The 22,147-nt window shown below is 47.7% G+C and overlaps 1 protein-coding gene across 9 annotated transcripts in view; it reads left to right on the forward strand.

Moving 5' to 3' along the window:
• CELF1 (CUGBP Elav-like family member 1) overlaps window positions 1–13,003 on the forward strand; it is a 76,495-nt gene extending 63,492 nt beyond the window's left edge. For 6 of the 9 annotated variants that reach the window (XM_040495167.1, XM_040495172.1, XM_040495174.1 and 3 more), the window contains 6 exons: window positions 521–596; window positions 2,107–2,235; window positions 2,571–2,681; window positions 3,357–3,542; window positions 5,910–6,053; window positions 6,445–13,003. In XM_040495167.1, coding sequence (XP_040351101.1) covers window positions 521–596; window positions 2,107–2,235; window positions 2,571–2,681; window positions 3,357–3,542; window positions 5,910–6,053; window positions 6,445–6,572 — 774 coding nt within the window. In that variant the 3' untranslated portion in view covers window positions 6,573–13,003. The remainder of the gene's footprint in view (window positions 1–520; window positions 597–2,106; window positions 2,236–2,570; window positions 2,682–3,356; window positions 3,543–5,909; window positions 6,054–6,444) is intronic. The other 3 variants (XM_040495168.1, XM_040495169.1, XM_040495170.1) reach the window with 3 other exon arrangements.
• Window positions 13,004–22,147: the final 9,144 nt, after the last annotated feature.

Here is a 22,147-nt window from a genome sequence, read left to right on the forward strand (position 1 = left end):
GTGTTCCGTTGTCGCCACTAAAGAATGACTCCAAGAAATACCCTGAAATGGTTTAGATTTGATATTTAAAATAATAGTAGTGTGAAGTAGAAATTGAGTGCCTAGGTGGGAACAATCTGCAAAATAAGATGTGTGCGGAGTGAACTAAGAACTTGGGAGCGAGGAACTAGATGTGGCAGTCCTCCATCTGCAGACTCTCATTGCAGTGGATTGCATAGCTGAGCTTGGTTCTCTGCTCGACTTCTGTCCTCTGCTGTGCTGCCTTTTTGTTGCCCAGGGACTTGAGCTTGGTCAGTACTCAGTGACTGTAAATGTCTTCTGGGCCAGGGCTTTAGCTGTGTCGTATTGTCCTGTGCTGTCATAAGCCTCATGTTTCTGTTGTGTTGGCTTGGGTTCTTGTCTTCAACTCTCTTCTCTCTGGGGGCCTCTGCACTCTCGCTTTGCTGTGCTGTAGAGTTATCCCAGATGCAGAACCAGCCCTCACTCTCACTCTTGTTCTGTTTTTTGGTGTAATGTCTAGCTTTATTTGCAGCTCCTTCAGCAGACTGCCTCCTCTGGGAACCTCAACACCCTGAGCAGCCTCCACCCAATGGGAGGTAAGTGTTACGCTGCTGTGGAGGAGCAGCAGCCACCAGGCCACCAGACCCAGCTAACAACAGTCTGAGAGTTTTGCACCGTTTGTACAGAAAACAAATGTTTTCCCACTCATTACATAAACCCAACGCAAGATGCACATCCCAGAACTCAACCGCCTTGTCTCTAGAATGTGGCTCTGTTAGTTGCTGATGCAAGATTGCTTTGGGGTTGTCTGATATTCCCACCCCTTTAAGTCTCTATTGAGGAGGAAGATGGAAAAAGAGGTGTTAGCATGTGTGGGCTATCTGAGGCCGTTTTGATAAGGAGAAGATTGCAGGAACTCTTTATTTCCACAATAACGTGACTTTTCTAGTGAATCTGTAAAGTCTAAGAAGAAATCCATGCAAATGACTTACCCAGAAACTGCTGAAATCTAGGCAGTTAATTTACCTCTGTGTCTTATACGTGTTAATTTCTTAGGTGAATTACCTTTTGTTGCTGTTAACATGCATAGAAAACTTAATTGACAAATATCTGAGTTGATGACAAAATGGGGCTCCACAGACAAAAGTAGGGCCATCAGACAAGTTAGTGGAGGTAGGGAGTGGAGCAGTCCCAGGGCCTCTGCCCCTAACCCTTCTGCAGTGGGTGAAGGCCCAGCAAGTGTATTTGAGAAAGGGGTAGTCTTAGGTGAACTGCATTTTAGTGTGTGAGAAATTTTGATAGTGGTTCAATTTGTCTTAGGGACCTGGAGTTTGGTACGTTTTTCGAAAGTTGCTAAGTTTTTGGAAATCTGTTGTAGTTTCGTTTTTTATTCTTCCTAACTCCCCGCAAACCACTTCCCATCTGCTTTTCCATGGTCCAATAAATGGTTTGCAACACACTGTCGGTGCAGTTCAGATTTCTTGTTCCTTTTAACTGTTGCTTGGATTCTACTTGGAGGTCCCCCCCCCGCCCCGCCCCGCATTGTTTTTCTCTCTCTTCTTTCGGATGAGTAATCTGCTATTAAAGTGGTGGTTTTTCCTTAGTCTTTCTCCTATTGCTGTTCTCACATGTATTCCCCTCCTGTCATTCCTCCTTTGGCCACCTGAATCCTGCTGCATTTTCTGCCTGTCCACCTCCGCTGGAAAGAGCAAATCCCCCATAAAGTGGGAGCGAGGGGCTCAGATGCAGTCCTGCTCTGTGCCATAGGTTTTGTCATTTGTTGTTCTCTTGGACACCTGGTGTGATGGTAGACCACAGACCTAACCCTCTCCTGGTTTCCTAATTGCCAGTCCCTGTTGTGTTGTGAATGTTCACTTGGGGTGTCATGCTGTTGGATTAGATATCTCTTCTCTGAGGAAATGATGTCAAGTTTCTTAATGAATTGAGTGATATCTGAATCTTTTTTGGAGCCTTGTAGTATTACTTGTAAGGTTTATCTAGAAGAGGTCCTTTTGGGACCAGCCTTCGCCAGTGTGTGCGGTCATTGCTGGAGTGGTTACGAGGAACCTTTATCTGCTGGCTGATCTCTTGCTTTGGATGTTGCAGGGTTAAATGCAATGCAGTTACAGAATTTGGCTGCCCTAGCTGCTGCAGCTAGTGCAGCTCAGAACACACCAAGTGGTACCAATGCTCTCACTACATCCAGCAGCCCCCTCAGCGTACTCACCAGTTCAGGTAAGCGTGTCACCGGAACCCAGTGTGCCTTGTGCAGAATCCCAAGAGAGGGGTCTGTCATTCTGGAGAGTGGTTAACATCCCTTTCCAAATGGGTCAAGATTATGAACAGTTAATTTTCAAATGTCATCTTGTGACTTAAGAGAAATCTCACAGTTTTGAGTTTGTTGTAACTGTCATTTGACTCTGTGTCCCGCAGTGACAGTTACCAGAATCAGTAACTGAAAACCTCTTTATGAAGAGAATACTTGAGTAGTATTACTCTTGTGCTTTGGTTCCTGTTGACATGAGGAACATGTGTTGGCTCAAGTTTAACACTTGGGTTTCTGGTCACAGGGTCCTCACCAAGCTCCAGCAGCAGCAGCTCTGTCAACCCCATCGCCTCCCTTGGAGCCCTGCAGACATTAGCTGGAGCAACGGCAGGCCTCAACGTCAGCTCTTTGGCAGGTGAGAGACAGCCCCTGGATGCCATCAGGCCATTCTTTGTTCAGGTAGCACATCTTAGGGTCCCCAGTGGAATGAACAAGGTGGCCCGGTGAAGTTAGGAATAATGGTGGGATTTCAAGCCAGACCTGAGTTAAATCCCACCTCTGCTCCTTAACTAGCTATAACCTTATACCCCCTTTCTAAGGTCATTTTGTCATCTGTGAAGTGGGAATAGAATACTTTGAGGGCTGTGAAGTAAATGAAAACATCAGTAAAGTGCTGAGCTCATGGCTTAGTACAGTGTCAGGCACATAGAATTTGCTGCTATTTTGATGATAGGGTTTACCCACATCTTGTCGTAAACCACACACACCTCTTTTAGTCTCCAAATATGGGATGCTTATTTTGCCACATTCCAGCTTTGTGAGAAAGTAGCAGAAAGCCAGAGAGAAAATGGAGCAGGTCATGTGTAAGTGTTGTCATGTCTCACACAAGTAGGAAGAATGTAATGGGGAGAGCCACACCTGCGTGTGGCATTTTTTAATGTTCCCATTGGCAGTAAGGCCTGGTGAGTGTCCTGAGACCTGACCAGTCAGGGAGAAGCTGAGAGAGAGATAAAAGGGAAAACCTTGGAGTTGTGTTTGGCGTCAGTCAAGTCTTCCCAATATGTTAATCCTGCTCTTCCCCACAACCAAGGGATGGCTGCTTTAAATGGTGGCCTGGGCAGCAGTGGCCTTTCCAACGGCACCGGGAGCACCATGGAAGCCCTGACGCAGGCCTATTCGGGAATCCAGCAATATGCTGCCGCGGCACTCCCTACTCTGTACAACCAGAACCTGTTGACACAGCAGAGTATCGGTGCTGCTGGAAGCCAGAAGGAAGGTGAGTGCGGAAGGATGACGAGGGGGTCGCTCTCCCCGCAGGCGGAGCTGAAGGCAGGGCAGAGGCCAGGAGGATCGTTGAGGTGGTCAGATCAGTGCTTTTCTTTGGCAGTGTCAAGGGTAGACTGAGAAGTTCTGTGCTGAGAAGTGTGCTCTGCTTTGGGACTGTTCTCTGGATGTGGCTCACATGAGAACCTGTGTTTGCCCTCCTGTAATCTGGCTGCAGGTTTTAGATGAAGAAGCATACTGACCTTACCGTGTGACAGTATTTTGACAATCTGTCTTTGTTAGGAAGTCATCTTTGTGGATTATAAATTTCTCAGAGGATATCTTCTGTCAAGGTGTCCCTTTTAAGCTCTCTTACTTGGCATTTTCCTCATTTTCTGATCTGTGCTTTTCCTAATTAACGAGGCACTGAAGGTGACGGGACAGAAAATTATGGCCCGTGGGTTGATGGATTGGGAAGTGTGTGCTGTGGCATAAATGGGATTAAGTTCAGGAGACTTTTCTAGGCAGAAAGAGGTGTGAAGGTGGTTTGTATCAATAGAAAGTCCTGCTGACACCTCTGTGCTCATACTTGACTGGATTTCTGCAGCCCAAAGCTGGCAAGGTTTAAGCACTGATGTGGGGAAAAGACACATAGCCTCTCTCGCCATGGCAGCAAGGACTCCTGGTACGGTGCATCCTCACCTGCTCTGAATCAAGATGCTTCTGTACCTAGGATATGGTAGTGGAGGAACTGGAAGAACTGTGGAGATGGACAGTCTAAAGCAGGAAAAGCATGAGGTGTTCCATATGGTGCTCTGAAGACTGATGAATGGGAAAGAGGGATGGGGAGCACCAGAGGCACAGCATTTTGTGTAGAATGGTCAGAGAAGGTCTCTCACTTGCTGTTTAATCAGAGACCTGAGGAAGTAAGCTAGCAATGCATACATCTAGAGGAGGAAGGGTAATGCGGGCAGAGGAACACCTCTGTTTCATCAGTGCAAAGGCCCTGATGCAGTAGTGTTCTGTAATGTGTTTGGTGACAGCAGGGAGGCTGGGTGGCTGGAGAATGGCTGGACTGCAGTTATAATAAGTTGCCTTTGGTTAGAAAGTCATTGAGTGTAAATGGTTGGAAGAAGAAAGCACATTCTGGTTTTGAGCCCAGAAGTTAATCATAGATACCTTTTTCTTTTTAAATGTTAATTTTTTAAATTATTTTTTATGTTTTTGAGAGAGAAAGAGACAGAACATGAGCAGAGGGGTGGCACAGAGAGAGAAATTAGAAATACAGAATCTGAAGCAGGCTTCAGACTCTGAGCTGTCAGCACAGAGCCTGACGCAGGCTCAAACCCACAAGCTGTGAGATCATGACCTGAGCCGAAGTTGGACACCTAAGAGGGAGAGAGAGTGTGCACACGTGGGAAAAGGGCGGACAAAGAGGGGGACAGAGAATCCGAAGTGGGCTCTGTGCTGACAGCTGAGAGCCTGATGCGGCGCTCCAACTCATGAACCGTGAGATCATGACCGGAATGGAAGTCAGATGCCTAACTGACTGAGCTACCCAGGTGCTCCAATCATAGGCACTTTTTAAAATGTCATTTCTTTTTATTGAGGTATACTATACATGTGGTAAAATTCACCCTTTGGGGAGCATACAGCTCTGTGAGCTTTGATGAATGCATACAGTCATGTAACCACCTTTACAGATGGAGAATGTTTCCATTGCTCCCCCCACCCCCACAATTCCCTCATGTCCCTTAGTCATTCCCGGCCCCCACCTCCTGCCTCACAACTGCCAATCTCTCTTTGCTGTCCCGATACTTTCTAGCACAGTTTGGAAACCTGTTATGTTTATAATCTCTCTCTACTTCTTTTTCTGTGTTTCTGTACAAGCCTTTACTCTCCAGTTTTATTGCACCACACGCAAGTCTGCCTAGTTTATTGTCTCAGCACTTGCTCCTCCCACAAGGTCAAATCCTGACACGCCTTAGTGGGAAGGAGTCTGTTTCAGTGATTGCCCTTTAGTTCCTGTTTCGTATTTGGAGAATCTGTAGTTCTCCAAATGAATTTGTGTGTTGGGACACAGACTGTTTTAATGCAGGTAGAAATGAGAAGCAGTGGGGGGTAAGTTTGACACTGATACTGAAGGCCTTTTTTTTTTTTTTTTCTAAATGTGTATTTTTGAGAAAGAGGGAATGCGAGTAAGAGTGGGAGAGGGGCAGAGAAAGGGACAGAGAGATTCCCAGGCAGGCTCTGTGCTGATAGCGGATCCCATGACCCTGGGATCATGACCTGAGCAAAAACCAAGAGTCGGACCCTCAGCCAACTGAGCCACCCAGGGGCCCCAACACTGATGCCTTTTCGATCACTGGGTATTTTGAAGGTCCAGAGGGAGCCAACCTGTTCATCTACCACCTGCCCCAGGAGTTTGGAGATCAGGACCTGCTGCAGATGTTTATGCCCTTTGGGAATGTCGTGTCTGCCAAGGTTTTCATAGACAAGCAGACAAACCTGAGCAAGTGTTTTGGTATGTTGGCTTCTCTTTTGGTGTCGGGAGGGTTAAGTGCCTTTACCACTGAGAACAAAAAGGGTCTGAGAGCAGGAAGAGCAGGGTTTGAATTGGGTTACCATTTAACTCAACCTTGGGCAGATCAATTTTTTTATTGCTGTTTATGGATGATGGATTTCTACCCATACTGTTGCTCCGGAAGTAAAAATAATGTATGGAAATAGTTGGTCAGAAAACTTAAAAGTGCCATGTAGAAGTCAAGTGGTACTGTCGGGAATCTAATTTGTTTCATGTGATACAATTTCCAGAATTCTTGTCCCTGCTGAGAAATTTGGGATTTGAGACTATGCTCATAAGATATCTCTTGGCTCATCATGTCCCTCACCCAGGTTTCTGCTTGGATACACAGGTTTTGTAAGTTACGACAATCCTGTTTCGGCTCAAGCTGCCATCCAGTCCATGAACGGCTTTCAGATTGGAATGAAGCGGCTTAAAGTGCAGCTCAAACGTTCGAAGAATGACAGCAAGCCCTACTGAGCGTGCTCCCCTCTGAGACTGGAGTGAGAGGGTCTTCTGGTAAGTGGGGGAGGAGCACCCTTAATGATTCGAAGCCCTAAGGCTGTGTGTTGACAGCCCTGGACCCTGATCCCTGCCACTCTCGCAGGCACAGCTTGCCCCGAAGACTCGGCTACTGCCTTCTGTGGGAGTTTCGCTTCGTACAGAGGACGAGTTTGTGCTTTGGTTTCCAGTGTTTTACTTTGGAGTTTAGGTGCCATATCCTGAGTTTTTTTCTTTATTTAAAGTTTGCTGTGTTTGTAACCAGTGTGTGTTGAGAAGGACCAACATCAAACCGCCCTGGGGGGAGGAGGGGGAATGGAGAAGCATTAAAAAAGATCAGACCTTTCCCCACACTACCCCAAGAGAGGACTGAGTGAAACCAAAAATTGACCCCAGAATCTCCCTGAGTGCGAGAGTGGGTGAAATGAGAACTGGTGCCCAAGAGCCTTGGGGGCGGGCGGGGGGAGGGCAGAGGCGAGGCTGGCTTTGGAGGTGAGGACAGTGACCCACACCCAATGGCCCCAGGAGCCACAGGCTGAAGTGCCTCCATAGCTATCTTCTGGGGAGTTACTGAGTTCTTGCCACCTGTTTTTCAGATTCTTGTGCAGAATTTCTGCTGCTCTTTCCCAAGAAGGGGAAGACAGTTCTGTGGAAATAAAGCATTTGTTAAATTAGCTTGACATAGGCAACATGCAGGGAGACATCACCCATTACTGGCTTTTCCAGCCACCCATTGGTGTTGGATTGGCTCCGGCTGGCTGATGGCTGTTAAGGAGAAGCAGCCGGTCAAAAAGATCGTTTTTAGTTTATTTCAACACCACATTGTTAGACCACGGCCCATTTCTAATAGGTCCCTTTAAACAAGGTCTCTAGGCAAGACACTGTCTGGTTTCCTTCCTTGTAGTTGATTTGACCACAGCAGAGTGTCACTTCCATCCCAAGCCACAGTTTTCTCATGAGGGTAGATCTAAGAAGAGCTTACAGTATCTAGCTTGAAGGGCGCACCTCTCCTGAGCAGAGTGATCAAAAGCCATTGAATTGGGGCGGGGGGCGGGGGGAGGCTTCTTCTTGGTGTACCTGAATCAGAAGGCACCTTTAAGCCAGAGTGCTGCATTTGTCAGCGGCCAGCACTTATCCGTAAAAGGATGAGAAATCTTTGCTTGCCTCTGTGGTTGAGGGATCCCAGATGTGGTATTCCTGCCCTCCACCGCCCCCCCAAGACAGGCCCCTCTTCTAACCACTCCAGCCCCTTCTGCTCTTGGGGACAGAGGAGACAACAGGACGTTTACAGCCTCCATATGGATTTAGTGTTCATTTACCTCAGTATTACCATGTTCATTTTTGTCCTCATGCTTACAGTTAGCTCCCTGCTGCCTCCCACAGGCATCACTGCGGCTCTTGCCTGTGACCCACACAGCCTTTGGGCCCTTCCTCTGCTCCAAGAAATGCTGTGGGGCTGGAGAGCCAGAAAGGGCGCGCTGTTGTTGGGAATGTGCACCTGGGCAGAGGTAGCCCTGTTGGGATATGACTCTTAGCCAAGGCCAGGGACAGGGTCCCTGGGATCTTAAGCCTCACAAACATCGGTCCTGACCCCTAACAGCAGAGATGAGATTAAAGGGGTTGCCTTGGTATTAAGTCAGATGGGGACTCTCTCCTTGTCATGCTGTCCCTTTGGGTCACAGACAGGGATTGACCGTCTTGCTGTTGTACAGATAGTTTGGTGGTGTTGGATTATCCCATTGAAGCAGGGACAGCTGTTCCCTTCTCATAGTGATAACTTGGGTCTGTTGTCCTCTAAGAAACGTGAAACATACTTCTTAAGCTGAACCACGTAAACTTGAATTCCGTGCACTGGGAGAAATGTGTCCTGTGTTTCAAGGATAAAACTGTTCCAAAGGCTTCCAGGGTCATGATGGGATTTTTTAAATAAATGCAAAAAATAAAAATAAAAAAGAAAAAAGAAAAAAAGAAAAAAATGCTAGGTTGGGGAGGCGCTGTTCTGAATCCCAACCGGCTGGAACCAAGAATGTCGTTTCTATTTTTATAGAAGTTTTATACAGCTCCGGGGTGGAGAATATTTATTACCTAAATTATATCTCTGGAAAAGGCCAGGATTTTGTAGAATCCAGAATGTGATTGTTGTACACACAGGGTGCTGTGTATGATTGAAACTACTGACTCTCTGTGGCCCGTTTGCAGCCCAGCTAATAATCTGCCAGAGGGGAAGGAGTTAATGCTGTGAATTGGCGGAGGAGAGAGCTGTGCTCCCCAGGGTGCTGCCGGTGCTGTGATAGCTGACCTTCTGTTCTGTCTTCCTCCTTGGCCATTATGGGGTTTTCCAAAGCCCAGAACTCCACTCCCTCCCTGCTTTCTCTCCCATCCCCCTCCTGCCCCATTTCACAATTATTTGTCCATGGATTTGTCCTGGGCTCCGGGACCTTCTGAAACGCCTTTTTGAATAATATGAAAGGCAAAGGTGCAGTCAGCCCACCTTTGATAGCAGACCCAGAGGTTTCATACCTGCCTGTGAGTTCTCTTTTCTAAAGGGAGCATGTGCCACAGCAGGGCCCTGGGCTGCCACAGCGGCCAGCTGGTGAGACCAGGCACTTCTCTCTGTTCTCCTCTCTCCTGCCCAGCGAGTGAGCACAGTAGCACTGCCCTTGAGCACGGTTCTCTCCCCAGGCCAAAGATGGTTTGTGAAGAAGCTGCTCCCCTATAAGTCTCACGGTGTGGAAGGGTTCAGCTCGGAGAGTGGAGACTAGCAGTCGAGTCTTAAGCAATCCTTTTCTGTTGTGTGGGGGTTTCACTTACATAAATGTGTTTTCTGCTATAGTTTTGTTTCTTACTTGGGTTTTATCATGAAATTGATTTGCCTTGAATGCAGCCAGACACTGTCTCCTGGGTCCCACATGAGTGGCCAGGGCCTGTGTGGAAACTAAAAGCTTGGATTTCTGGAAACAAAAGGCCATCCCTGTAGAATTGAGGACAAATCCTGGCCCTCTCCCCTAGAGAGTTCCCCCACCCCAGCCATGGTCTTCTATTTTCTCCTGGGTTTGAGGAGTGGGGAGGCTGCACCTCTGCTCCACCAGAGAGACCTTACCTTCTTCCTGGGACGAGTTGGGGCGCCTCGGGAAATCCAAGCCTTAGGTTCCCTTCTGTCTCTGGCAGTTGGATGTTTTCTTGGTGTCCTCCATGTCCTTTTTGACTTTTCCCTGTGTCCATTGTTAGCATGTGCAAAAGTTCCCTGTCATTACCCAGCCCCCGCCCCGCCCGCCTCCTCATTTCAGGGCTGTACACAGTGAGTGTTCCTTTTCTCTCTCTCTCTGTTTGGATGTATTGCTCTGTGTAACTCAGTGGGTCTCCCTCTTTCTGGTTTGTTTTTTTTTCTAGATTCCTGCCGTTTGTTCATCGTTGTGCCTAAAGCATGTCGATGTGGCGTCAAGTACATCGTCCAAATCCCTGTCTCTTCAGCTTCTCTGATGCTTGAACTCTCACCTTTGACCTTGTGTTGACCTTTGATGCTGACGTGTATTTTTATTATGTTTGTTTCTTTCTTTGTTATTTCTTTTTTTCTTTTCCTTTTTTTTTCTTTTGTGCTGCCAAATTGGTTTTGCTAGAACGACTGCTGAAGGGGAAATATTTAAACTTGCATTTGAATATAAAAAAATCTATTTTTCTAGAACTTCATAAGATAACCACTTGATTTTGTGATTCCAATTCTTTGTAACTGTCTTCAGAGCAGCCCTACTAGCACATACCGCGTGGTGTTTGTATTTCTGTGAACACACAGCCAGTCCGTTTCTAGGCTTTGTTTCTCTGTGTGCTTAGTTTTAAAGACAACTTTGAAGTAAACAATGAAATAAAAGATGTCACTAAAACCTTTGAGGCTCCTGAGCACATTTTGCTGATATAGTTTGTGGGGCTTGAGGAGACCGCATGTGTTCTTTTTGTTTTTCTGAGTTCTCAACTGCAGAAAACACCTGAACCCCTTTCCTTTTTGACCGCAGGCTGCAATTTGGGCCCCAGCCAGCCCTTTTTCTTTTTCTTTTGTGGTTCTTCCCTGTAGTCACCCTGCAGGGAGCCTTCAAATCCCTCTGGCCCCTTCCCCTCAGCCCCGCTGTGCCCGCCTCCATGCTTGTTCCTACAGTCTCCACAGCAAAATGTGATGCTTTGATTTTTTTTTTGTTTTTGTATTGTTTTTGTGTTTTTTTGTTTTGAATTTTTTCCTTTCCTACTAAGATTATGCCCAGAAAAAACAAGTTTTGCATGTTTCCTGCTGTTTCTTCACACCTTCGTATATATCACCTTCACCTCTCTGTTTTCTATAGTTTGTGCAAAAACTGACCGATTTAAAAGGGTTTCAAAGAAGCTGTTTTAAATTGTTGTGGGGTTGATTATTTTTTTCAAGATTGTATTGTTTTATTTTGAAGTGGCAACTTTCTCCTCTATTGCCCTTAGAGCGTTTGCCTGTGCACTTAGACTGTCACCTCATGTGGCCTCCAGGCCTCAGCATTGGGGGGGTTGGGGGGGGACGGCGGAAGCTGGCTGCTCTGCTCAGAGATGGGTGGGAAGGGGGCCTGGACAGGCACGAGGAGCAGAGATAGAACCCAGAAGGTGGCCGCGGGTGGGCAAGAGGTTCAGCGCATTAGGGGTAGTGAGTGTCCCTCAGCCCCAAAGAAGGAGGGTGCTCTTAACCACTCGGAGGAGGCCATCCATGCACTAAGCGGCAATATACCTGCCAGCGCTTTTCCTAGGTGACAAGCACAATACTACAGTCTTCACACTGTTTACAGCCCTGGGCACCAACTACCCCACACTGGCTCTTCACCACAGCTCTGCTCTTGCTTAGCTTAGTGGGGTGGGGGTGAGGGCAGGGATTTGTTGTTTTTGTTTGTGTTTTTGTTTTAATTGGGTGAAGAGCCAAATAGCTACTGTCCCTGGGTGCCAGGCAAGCCAGTTCCTTGGTTCCCTGAGGGGAACTTGCTCTCCTCTCTTGTGGCACCATCCAGCCTCAGGGTCTTAGGGACTTGAGTAAGAATGTGAATGGCGGAGGGAGAGGCCAGAGGAGACTAGAGGTCACGGGATGGATCTGTGGAGGTAAGAGGTTGCAGAGGGAGGAGTTTGTGATAGATTCCACCCAGACCTAAGCTGCTGGCGGGTGGGAGAGCTGGGAAGTAGGATTGTCCAGGGAATGGTGAAGAGGGGTAGCCGAGGGACGGGGGGAGGGGGGTGGGGAAGGTAGAAGCACTGTTAGCGTCATCCATGCAGGGGTTGATGAAGGAAGGGGTCCTGGCGGAGTTTCTTCTGTGGGACCCGGCGGGTTGCCTAGTATTATGCTTGAGGCCACTCTTACTAGGAGGAAAGGGCGGCCAAATGGAGGCCCAGTGTATGGTAGGCTGCTTAATTTCCTGGAAGGGGTGATTGGATGGAAAGAGGCCAGGAACCCCAGCCTGAGCGAGACTGCCGTGCACCCCACAGTCTGACTGCACAGAGCCGCCTCTGTTGGCAGAAGGCGCCGAGGCTCCCCTTCCTGTGTATTCAGAATCCGTGTTTGCCAATACATTTTGCTTTCAATTCCAAGAGGAGCTCTGGGAAAACCTGTGGATAAAACCAAATGCCAAACGTTGGACGTTGTTTCCTTTTCCTTTTCTCTCTCTGATTGTTTTAATTGTTCTGTGGTGGTTTTAATGGATTTGAGACCCTGGAGCGGCAGCTGCCTTTCTGATTTCCAGCTGCTTTTTGTGAATAATTTAAAAAGAAAAAAAAAAAAAGAAACTTTACATTTTGGAGACAAACCTGTGTGAGTTTTTTATTGGTACAAACGTTGTATTTAACACTAGGGGTTTTGTACAGTTTTTTGCCTTTTCTACTAGAAAACAATGTAAAGTGATTTCACAATGTGAAGAGAAAAAAAATTGCCACTATGACCAAACGCACAGTCTGTTCTGCAGCAACAACGGGATTCAATCAACTCAAAGTCGTGATTCAGCCGTAGAAATGCTTTTCCTTTACCTTGTTTGAGCTTTCCTTTCTTTCCTGTTTTGATTTGCAAAAGAAAATGTCTTTTCTGTGTGAACTTGTGTTGTACTATGTAGAAAATTATGGATTTTACTTTAATGGTTTAAAAAAAAAAAAAAGGGCAAGAAGAGCCTTTGTCGCTTTTCTGACCTGATCACAGAGTTTGTGTAGTGGATTAAAAAAGAAAAAAAAAATTGTTACAAGTTTGGAGCAAGGGAGTATGTGTTTAAAAGGAATCTCCTTCCTTTTTTTGTGTGTTTTTCCTTTTGTCCCAACGGGGAACCTAAATCTGTTTTAATTGCACAGACACACGGACAAAAAGTCATTTTGTATCTGCCAAGTGTGGTACCTTCCTTTGTTTATTTGCTATTAAACTGTTTGAGAAGAATTGACGTTGTCTTCAGAGTTATTATTGATTGTTGGGGTGGTTAGTGGGGTCCTTGGGGCTGGTGGGGATGGTGACGTTCCTGAAGAATGGGTGGGTACCCCGATAAGGTTTTGTTTTGATGTGCCTGTTTCATGGAACTGAACTCACCAAAGGCTCCTGAAAGAACATAACTTCTCCCCAGAAAACTACCTTCTCTATTATTCCGTATTCTTCCGCAACATTCCTGCTGATACAGGAGCATCTTCATGGATGTGAGGGCGATCTGGCTGCGACATCTGTCACCCCGTTGATCGCCAGGGTTGATGCGGCTGATCTGGCTGGCTAGGCGGGTGTCCCCTTCCTCCCTCACCATTCCATGTGCGTCCCTCCCGAAGCTGCACACTCTATTGAAGAGGACGGCCTTTCCCAATAGAGAAGGACCGTTCTTCGGTCAAGGGTATGCGGGTAGCTGTGCTCCCCTGCTAGAGCCTCCAAACAAGCTCTCAGGAACATCTTCAAACTTTTGTGTAAATGTTAATTTTTGTGCTGCTTCCATTTCTAGTAGCGGCTGCCACGCTGCAGAATTGGCTAGACCAATGAGTGCAGATCCCCTCTCTGGGCTGTGGAGTTTTCCTGCGCACCAGGGAGGCAGCCAACCAGCACCGAGTCCCAGAACAGGAGACCCGTACTGTCTGGGCCTTTAATGCTCCACCACAAAGTGATTCAGCTCCTGTCCCCTTCATTCTGACCTTGGAACAAGGTCACAGAAGGGCATCTCTAGGATTCCTTGAGTTTACTACTAATTCTAGATCACTCTCTGAGACTCTACAGCTGGGCCTCCTGAGACATCCAAGGGCTGCAGTCTCAGCATTGGACTGGGAGGCTAGAGGCCTGCAGCCAGCACAGGGGCTGTGGGTGGGCCAGGCCCCAACCTCATCAGAGTCTCTGTTTGTGAGGTGTATCTGGAGGAGCATTTCTCAGTGGGAGTTAACACTGAGTACTAGCCCATGAAATGTTTGATGAAGTAAGAGTTCTGAACGCAAATAAATTTGGGAATAGTGCTTTCTCCTCGTTTGTGTTCATTAAAGTTAAGTTTAAAAGCGAAAACTTTGTATTACTCTGCCGTAATTATCCTAGCTAACTTCATTGACTGTTTACCACAATCCAGGTGCCATGGGAAACTCTTGATATATGTTATATGTTCCAATCTTTATAACATCCCTGGGAGGGAGCTACTGTTCCTATTCTCGTTTTGTAGGTGAGTCAACTGGGGTTAAAAGACATTGGTTCGGGCCTCCTGAGTGTCTTGACTTCAGCTCAGGTCACGATCTCACAGTTTGCGAGTTTGAGCCCCACATCAGGCTCTCTGCTGTCAGTGTAGAGCCTGCTTAGGATCCTTTGTCTGTCTGTCTGTCTGTCTGTCTGTCTCTCTCTCTCTCTCTCTCTCTCCCTCTCCCTCTCCCTCTCCCTCTCCCTCTCCCTCTCCCTCTCCCTCTCTCCCTGCCCCTTCCCCACTTGTGTGCACATGTCTGCTCTTTCTCTCAAAAACAAACATTAAAAAAGCTTCAGTAAAAAGATACTGTGTTGTCTCCCAGAAGGTGGTGTGCACTGAGAATCAAGCCAGGTCTGCCCACCTCCCCAGCCCTTTCTCTTAACCACTGCTGAGGAGAAATAACTCCAGAAGAGCAAATAAATGTGCCTTAGTTAAGCTGTGCCTTCTCCTCCCACATGCTTGCACGCTGCCCCCTAGGCTCCAGTGGAGGGCACCTGGGGGGCCTACAACTCTTGTGGTTCCCTCAGGTGGTGAACCGTTGCAACCTGGCCCCCACCCACCCCCACCCTTAGAGCAGCTATCTTGGTGTAGAAGGGATTTGCTAATAACTCACTGCTCCCAGATAGATGGTCCACACCCTTGACAAGGCACCACTTCCTTGGAGGACTGGGGCACTTTCTGCACCAGTCCTGCCACAACTGTTCTCTACCTGATGTTTTGTTTCATTGTGATGAAATATACATATATAACACCAGATGTTCTTAAACCACTCAAGTAGATAATCCAGTGGCATTCAGTACATTTACAGTCCTGTACAACCATCACCACCTGGTGTTCTAAATCCATTTGAAATGCACCTTTTTCAACTGCACCTCGTTCTGACCATTAGTATTTATGAAATCACAAGTTTGATATTTTAATTCTGTTTTTAATGTACATTATGTGTTTATTTTTTTTTAAATTTTTTTTAACGTTTATTTATTTTTGAGACAGAGCATGAACAGGGGAGGGTCAGAGAGAGGGGGACACAGAATCGGAAACAGGCTCCAGGCTCGGAGTGGTCAGCACAGAGCCCGACGCGGGGCTCGAACTCACGGACCGTGAGATCATGACCTGAGCCGAAGTTGGCCGCTTAACCGACTGAGCCACCCAGGCGCCCCCTACATTATGTGTTTAAATACACATTAAACTACATAACCAGTATGCCCGTTAAGGTGTCTTCTCACAGAGGGCGTTTCACACATTGGAAAATGGGGCCAAGATAGAGAGGGGCTTCCTTTGAGGACTCCCTTCCCAACTGGTTTCCTCTGTAATGAGAGGGTGATTGAACCTGAAGTTCTCTCCCATCTAGTTCAAATTTTTCTGTCACTCAAGATCAAGGTGGCAGATCTTGTCTTTTCAAATCTTTGCCTTAGGACTCTTGTTCTCCTGAGATAGAACCTGATATAAAAATAGAACGTGAAGTACAACTTAACATCTTTCAATTTAACATTGTCCTTAGACTACTGTTTCTCTTGAAAATGTACAAAACAGAATATGCCAAAGGTAGTTTTGTTTACCTTTTTTTTAAATGTTTATTCCTTTTTGAAAGAGTGCGTGTGAGCACACACGTGAGTGGGGGAGGGGCAGAGGGAGACAAACCGGGACAGAGGATCTGAAGCCGACTCTGCGCTGAAGGCAGAAAGCCCACTGTGGGGCTGGAACCCACTGACCTGAGCCCAAGTTGGATGCATAACAGCCACCCAGGTGCCCCTCAACTTTTTTTTAATGTTTATTTTAGAGTGAGAGTGTGAGCGGGGGAGGGGCAGAGAGAGAGGGAGACGGAGGATCCAAAGTGAGCTCTGCCCTGACAGCAGAGAGCTTGATGTGGGGCCAAAACTCACAAACGCTGAGATCACGATCTGAGCTAAAGTTGGACGCTTAACCGACTGAGCTACCCAGGTGCCCCCAAAAGTACTATTTTTAACCTTTAAAAGAATATTCAGGCTTGAGATGCCTGGGTGGCTCAGTCAGTTAAGTGTCCAATTCTTGGTTACGGCTCAGGTCATGATGCGCGGTTCATGGGATCAAACTCTGTGTTGGGCTCCTTGCTGACAATACAGAGCCTGCTTGAGATTCTCTGTCCCTCTCTCTCTGCGCCTCCACCCCCCCTCCCCTTTCTTGATAAACTTTAAATAAATAGATAACATTGAGGCTTGTGCACCTCTATAATCATATAGCTGTATCTTAATTAAAACTGTTTGTATTCCTTTTTAAAACCCACACGCAGACACCTGTTATTTTTTAGTAGGATCCTCGGACCTAGGTGTTGCCACACTCCTGGTTCCCAGCTCCCCACAGAGGCAGCCTCTGCACCAGCTTTCTCAGCCAGCACACTGCCCTAAGGCTCCCAGGTCCTTCACCTAGTGTGCTCACCTGAGCGTCTCAGTCCCTGATGAAGAAAGGCATTAGGAAGGAAATGAGACCAGGTTTGTGACTTTACCTCTGGGAATGTCATACTAATGTCTGATGGCATTGCCCTTCCAGGAGGGATCAGAGAGGGTTTTTTCTTGCACCTTCTGCCTCTCTCAAGCATTTTCCTTCTCTCAGGAGTCCTTTCCAACCCCCACCATCTGGTGTTTAATTTCTTCTGCATACATTGACTTTCTCTTCCCCGGTAAAGGCTTCAGCTCTAGGGATGGCTCTTGCTTTTTAAATCAAAGTCAGAGTTTGGGAGGGGAAATGGAACACAGTTCAACTGAGAAGAGCCATCCTGATGCTCCTGCAGTTGAGGCTCCAGGACTTGAGCCGTGCCTGCATCCCCACCAACACCCCCTCCACCCCCAAGTCGGGGGTGGGGGTCCCACTGACCTGAGGCCTCCTGAGGTTTTGGTATTTTTAAACAGCTTGATGGAGATAGAAATCTCATAGTCTACAATCCACCCACTTAGAGCAGACAGGTCTTTGGATTTTAGTGTTGTGCAACCATCACCACAGCCTAATTTTAGAACATGTTCATCCACTCCAAAAAGAAACCCCATGCTCATTAGCAGTCACTCCCCTTCTCACCTCCTCCTTGTCCCCAGTCCCTGACAACCACTAATCTTTCTGCGCTATAGATTTGCCTATTCTAGATGTGTCCTATAAACACAGTCATAGAATATGTGCCTTTTGTGTCTGGCTTTCGCTTGGGCTACCTCCCGAGGCCTGTTCTTTCCTCCCCCTGCTTGAAAGCAACTCAGCATTAGGAGCCACCTGCTCCTGCCATTCCTGGTCCTTCTGAGCTCTCCACACAGTCCAGCCACGTGTCCGTAGCCCCTGTCACTTCCATCTCTCCTGGCTCCTCTTGTTACCTACTGTACCATCTGCCTCCCCCTGAATCTGGCTGTCTTCTGGGCCTGTCTACACTGTCCAGTTTGATTACTCACTAGCCACGGTAGCTGTTTAAAATAAATTTCATTCCTCACTTTCACCCTGAAGCTACATGAGACCAGTGGCCCCTGCATTGGACAGTGGAGGGACCTAGAACATCTCCATCACGGCAGTTAGTTACAGTGGTCAGGACTGTTCTAGATGTTACTTTGCATTTCTTTATATATATATATATATAGAGAGAGAGAGAGAGAGAGAGAGAGAAGAGTTTGAGCCAGGAATGGGTAGGGAACGGAGGGGAAAAGAATGCCAAGCAGGCTCTGCATTATCAGCACACTGGGCTCAAACTCACAAACTGAGATCGTGACCTGAGTCGAAATCAGGAGTCGGACGCTTCACCAACTGAGCCACCCGTTGCCCCAGCATTACTTTACCTTTAAGAAGACAAAACAACTCCCAAGGTGTGTGAGTGGCTCAGTCGGTTAAGCATCCAGCTTTTGCTCAGGTCGTGATCTCACAGTTAACGGGTTCGAGCCCCGCGTCAGGCTCTGCACTGACAGCTCAGAGCCTGGAGCCCGCTTCGGAGTCTGTGTCTCCCTCTCTCTCTGCCCCTCCACCACGCACACACACTCTCTCTGTCTCTTTCAAAAATAAATAAGCGTTAAAAAAAATCTTAAAAAGATGACAAAATAACTCCCATTTATGGATTGTATCTGTTCTCCTCCACCCAGCACCTGGCAGCATAGGAAGGTGGAGACTGAGGCACAGAGAAGCTACAATTGTCACATAGCTCTAAGTAGGAAAGTTAGGTTTTTAACCCAGGTCGACCTGACTTTGAACTCCCTGTAGAGCATATTCCTTTGGGAGGGTCTATGGTGGACCCTTGTTTAAATTCCACCTCAAGGGGCACCTGGGTGGCTCAGTGGCTCCTTGGAGCCCCAAAGATGAACAGATACCAAAAGATGATAATTGATTTTGGTCAAGAGCTTCCTGATGTGCTCCCCCTGCCCCCAATTACATTAGAGTTTGATTTCGAAATTTCCACCCACTCCAGAAGAAGGGATCCTTTCCTTTCATACCTTGTTTATACATCGCTCCCAGCCAGTACCTGAGTTCAACGTAGGGCCTCAGTGGCCTTGAAACAAATGACAGCCAAGTCCCTTAGAGCCATTTTACAGGGGCCCTGCTAATACAACTCCCAAGGCAGCCCCCAGAGGCCCTGTCCCACAAGGAAGTTGGTGCCAGCACCTGCTTGGCCCTGTGCTGCTGGAGAGCCCCCGTGGCAGTCCGGGAACTCCGAGAGAGGGGAACCTACCTGCGGTCCTCCAGCCTTGAGACTGTCCCCGACCTAGTCATCCTTGAATGTGCCCACAGCCTGACACAATGACCTTTTCAGTTTTTTTTTTAATTTTTAAAAAATGTTTGTTTATTTTGGGGAGAGCACGAGCGGGGGTGGGCAGAGAAAGGTGACAGAGGATCCAAAGCAGGCTCTGCGTTGACAGCAGTGAGCCCACTGGGGGGCTCCAACTCACAAACCGCAAGATCATGACTTGAGCCAAAGTTGGACACTCAACTGACTGAGTCACCCAGGTGCCCCCACAATGACCTTTTTAAAAAATCATTTCAGGGGCGCCTGGGTGGCTCAGTCGGTTAAATGACCGACTTCGGCTCAGGTCAAATCTCAAGGTTCGTGAGTTCGAGCCCCTCATCGGGCTCTGTGCTGACCGCTCGGAGCCTGGAGCCTGCTTTGGATTCTGTGTCTCCCTCTCGCTCTGCCCCTCCTCACCTCATGCTTTGTCTCTCTCTGTCTCTCGGAAATAAATGTTAAAAATTTTTTTTAAATCATTTTAGGGTTCTAGTTTTTTTTTTTAATGGTTATATAGAAGAAGCTTTAGAGTATGGTGGGAAAAGATTTGTTCAGGAATCTCTTAATCTGGTCGGACCACTAGTCCTGGGACCTTGGGCAAGTAAGTGACTTGATTCTCTCAGCCTCACATTCCTCATGTGCCAAATGGAAGTGAAGACACCCACCCAGCAGAGCTGGGAAGATGAGAGATTGGCACAGGGCCGCCCCTGGCAAACACTTGTTCAACTTGCTAAAAACCCTAAGTATATAAAAGTTAGAAGTGAGCGTTTCCCCATCCCACAGCCCATTGATAACTGTTAAACAGATGGGGTAAGTGTGCTTCCAGAATTTTTCTCTCTATATACAAAAAATATGTACATATATAATTTTTGTTAATAAAAATGAGATCGTGTCATAATGTACAGAATGTTCTGCAGCGTGCATTTTTCATTTACTATGTCACAGGCACCCTTCCATCTCAGTATGTACTCCACCACCTACAGCTTTCAGTTTTAGAGGCTACAGAGCATTTCATGGTTTCTTCACCACCTTCCTACTGGACATAGATTATTTCTAGTTTTTCCACTATTAACAAACAGTAAAAGCCAATTCCAGGAAGGTTCAGTAGGCCCATTATAGGGGTGTTAGTTCAATGACTCGTTTTCATAGAAACTTTACCAGAGAGATGATACCCCAATTTACAACCAGGAAAATGAATGTGTCGAGAGGAACAAACTGCCCAAGGATCCCACAAATCCCGGCAGAGGGGGCCTGAGACTGTCCCCTCTGGTCACATTTGTCATGCTTCTGCAGCAGGGGCCAGGCAGGCAATGCAAGTGAGTGAACGGAGGCCGACCTAAGATGACAGATGACACCCGGCCTCAGTGTCAAGGCAAAAACAGTGGGAGCGAGGTGGGGGCTGTGGGTGAAAGAGACATTCTTGGTCTGCCTACCTGACTGGTTGACCTGCAGAATACCAGGACCGAGGGTGTTTGAGCTCCTGTCTCCAGGAGAAGCAGAAAATGCCGAGTTTTATATAAAATCTCCGAGGTAACAAATGTAGCCAACCAACTCAGAGGTCTCCAGCCTTTGCATGCCACATTGAGACCCCTGCTTCAGCCCCAAACTTAATATTTTACTTTTTTTTTTATGTTTATTTATTTTTGAGAGACAGAGTGTGAGAGTGGGAGGGACAGAGAGAGAGAGGGGGAGACACAATCTGAAGCAGTCTCCAGGCTCTGAGCTGTCAGTACAGAGCCCGACTGGGGCTTGAACTCAAGAGCTGTGAGATCCTGACCTGAGCCGAAGTCAGCTTAACTGACTGAGCCACCCAGGCACCCCTGATTCTACTTTTGATTATAAAGCAGGGGTCTAGCATGTGAGGCATGTAGCTTGTACCTGACACAGAAGGCACTTGGTAGAAGCCTCCATGCCCCCGTGCCACACCACCCTGGGAGGTTAAGTGGCCCCGAAAGGACCATTTCAATCTGTCCTTTTGACTTCCAGGGGCCATTTGTCTGCCTTCACTGCCATGCATTGGTGAGCAAGGCTTGACTCTTGTCCCTCTCCTGAGCCGCCTTTGTATACATTTCTTCTGGCCACCCTGACCAGAGCCTCGGTTCTGTTGTGATTTCTGAAAACGGGTGTCCAATTCCCCTTTACTTTTCTCCCTCTCCCTCCTCCTTCCTGAGACAGTATCATGGTTAAGAGAGGGACCGCTGGGGTCACACTGCTCAGATCCGGTCCCTGCTCTGTCTCTAGCCGTGTGGTCTTGGGCAGGTCAAATTACCTCTCGGTGCCTCAGTTTCCTCATCTGTAAACTGAAGGAAATGTTTAGCTCAGGAAATTTTAGTTGTCGTTCTTCCGTTGGCCTCACTTCGCCAGGGGCTGTGCAGGTGCTAGGGGTACAAAGACAAACCACAGCCTTTGCCCTAAAGGAGCATGACCTTGACATAACTGTGCAGTAGTCCGTAAAGGGCTGACTGGGGGACAGAGGGAAACTTTCTCCTGCCCAGTTTTCAAGTTCTGAGATCATGTGAGTTCCCAGGGACCCAAAAGGTACCCAGACTCCTTTGGGGCAGATGTAGGCTGCCCATGTCCTTTCCTTCCTGCCAAAGACCAAGATGAAGTCAGGTCTAGACTTTTGAGTGGGAGTGAATCTGCTAGGTCTTTCACTTTCCCTGTGGGCCCAGTTTCCTTCCCCTCTGGAGGTTAACTTTCACCAAGGACCCACCTTCCCAGATGAGAGGAAGATCCCAGTCAACACTCCTGTGCCAGTGGCTCCTTGGCTGGCCACCGAAACTCCCTCTCTCCCCCTTTCCCAGGTTCCATGGTGGGGATTCAAGAGCACTTCCCCCTGGGGAGTGCCCCTGACCTTGCCTGGCCCCATGGGTCTTTTCCCTACATCCTCTCCACCCTCTGCTGCGCTGTGACCCTGGGGCATGGACTCCTGAACTGGCTGTGAGCCCTCCTGCTCCAGATTGCCCCTCTCTGGACCCACGTGCCTCACAGTAAAGAGGAAGCCAGCTCTGCCCACACCTCGGTTTCCCCAGGATGAGGCAGGACATGGCAGATTGGCTGTGAAGCCTGCAGCGGTTGCTTTGAATTTCAAAATTAGACTTTTGTTCCTCCCCCTTTTCCCATTCATTCATTCAGCATGTTCATTGAGTGGCCATGCCTGGCCTGGCCCTGGAGATAGT

This window comes from Herpailurus yagouaroundi, unplaced genomic scaffold (assembly GCF_014898765.1).
Source record: "Herpailurus yagouaroundi ecotype Mexico unplaced genomic scaffold, PumYag 187, whole genome shotgun sequence".
In the NCBI taxonomy this organism is placed as follows: domain Eukaryota; kingdom Metazoa; phylum Chordata; class Mammalia; order Carnivora; family Felidae; genus Herpailurus; species Herpailurus yagouaroundi.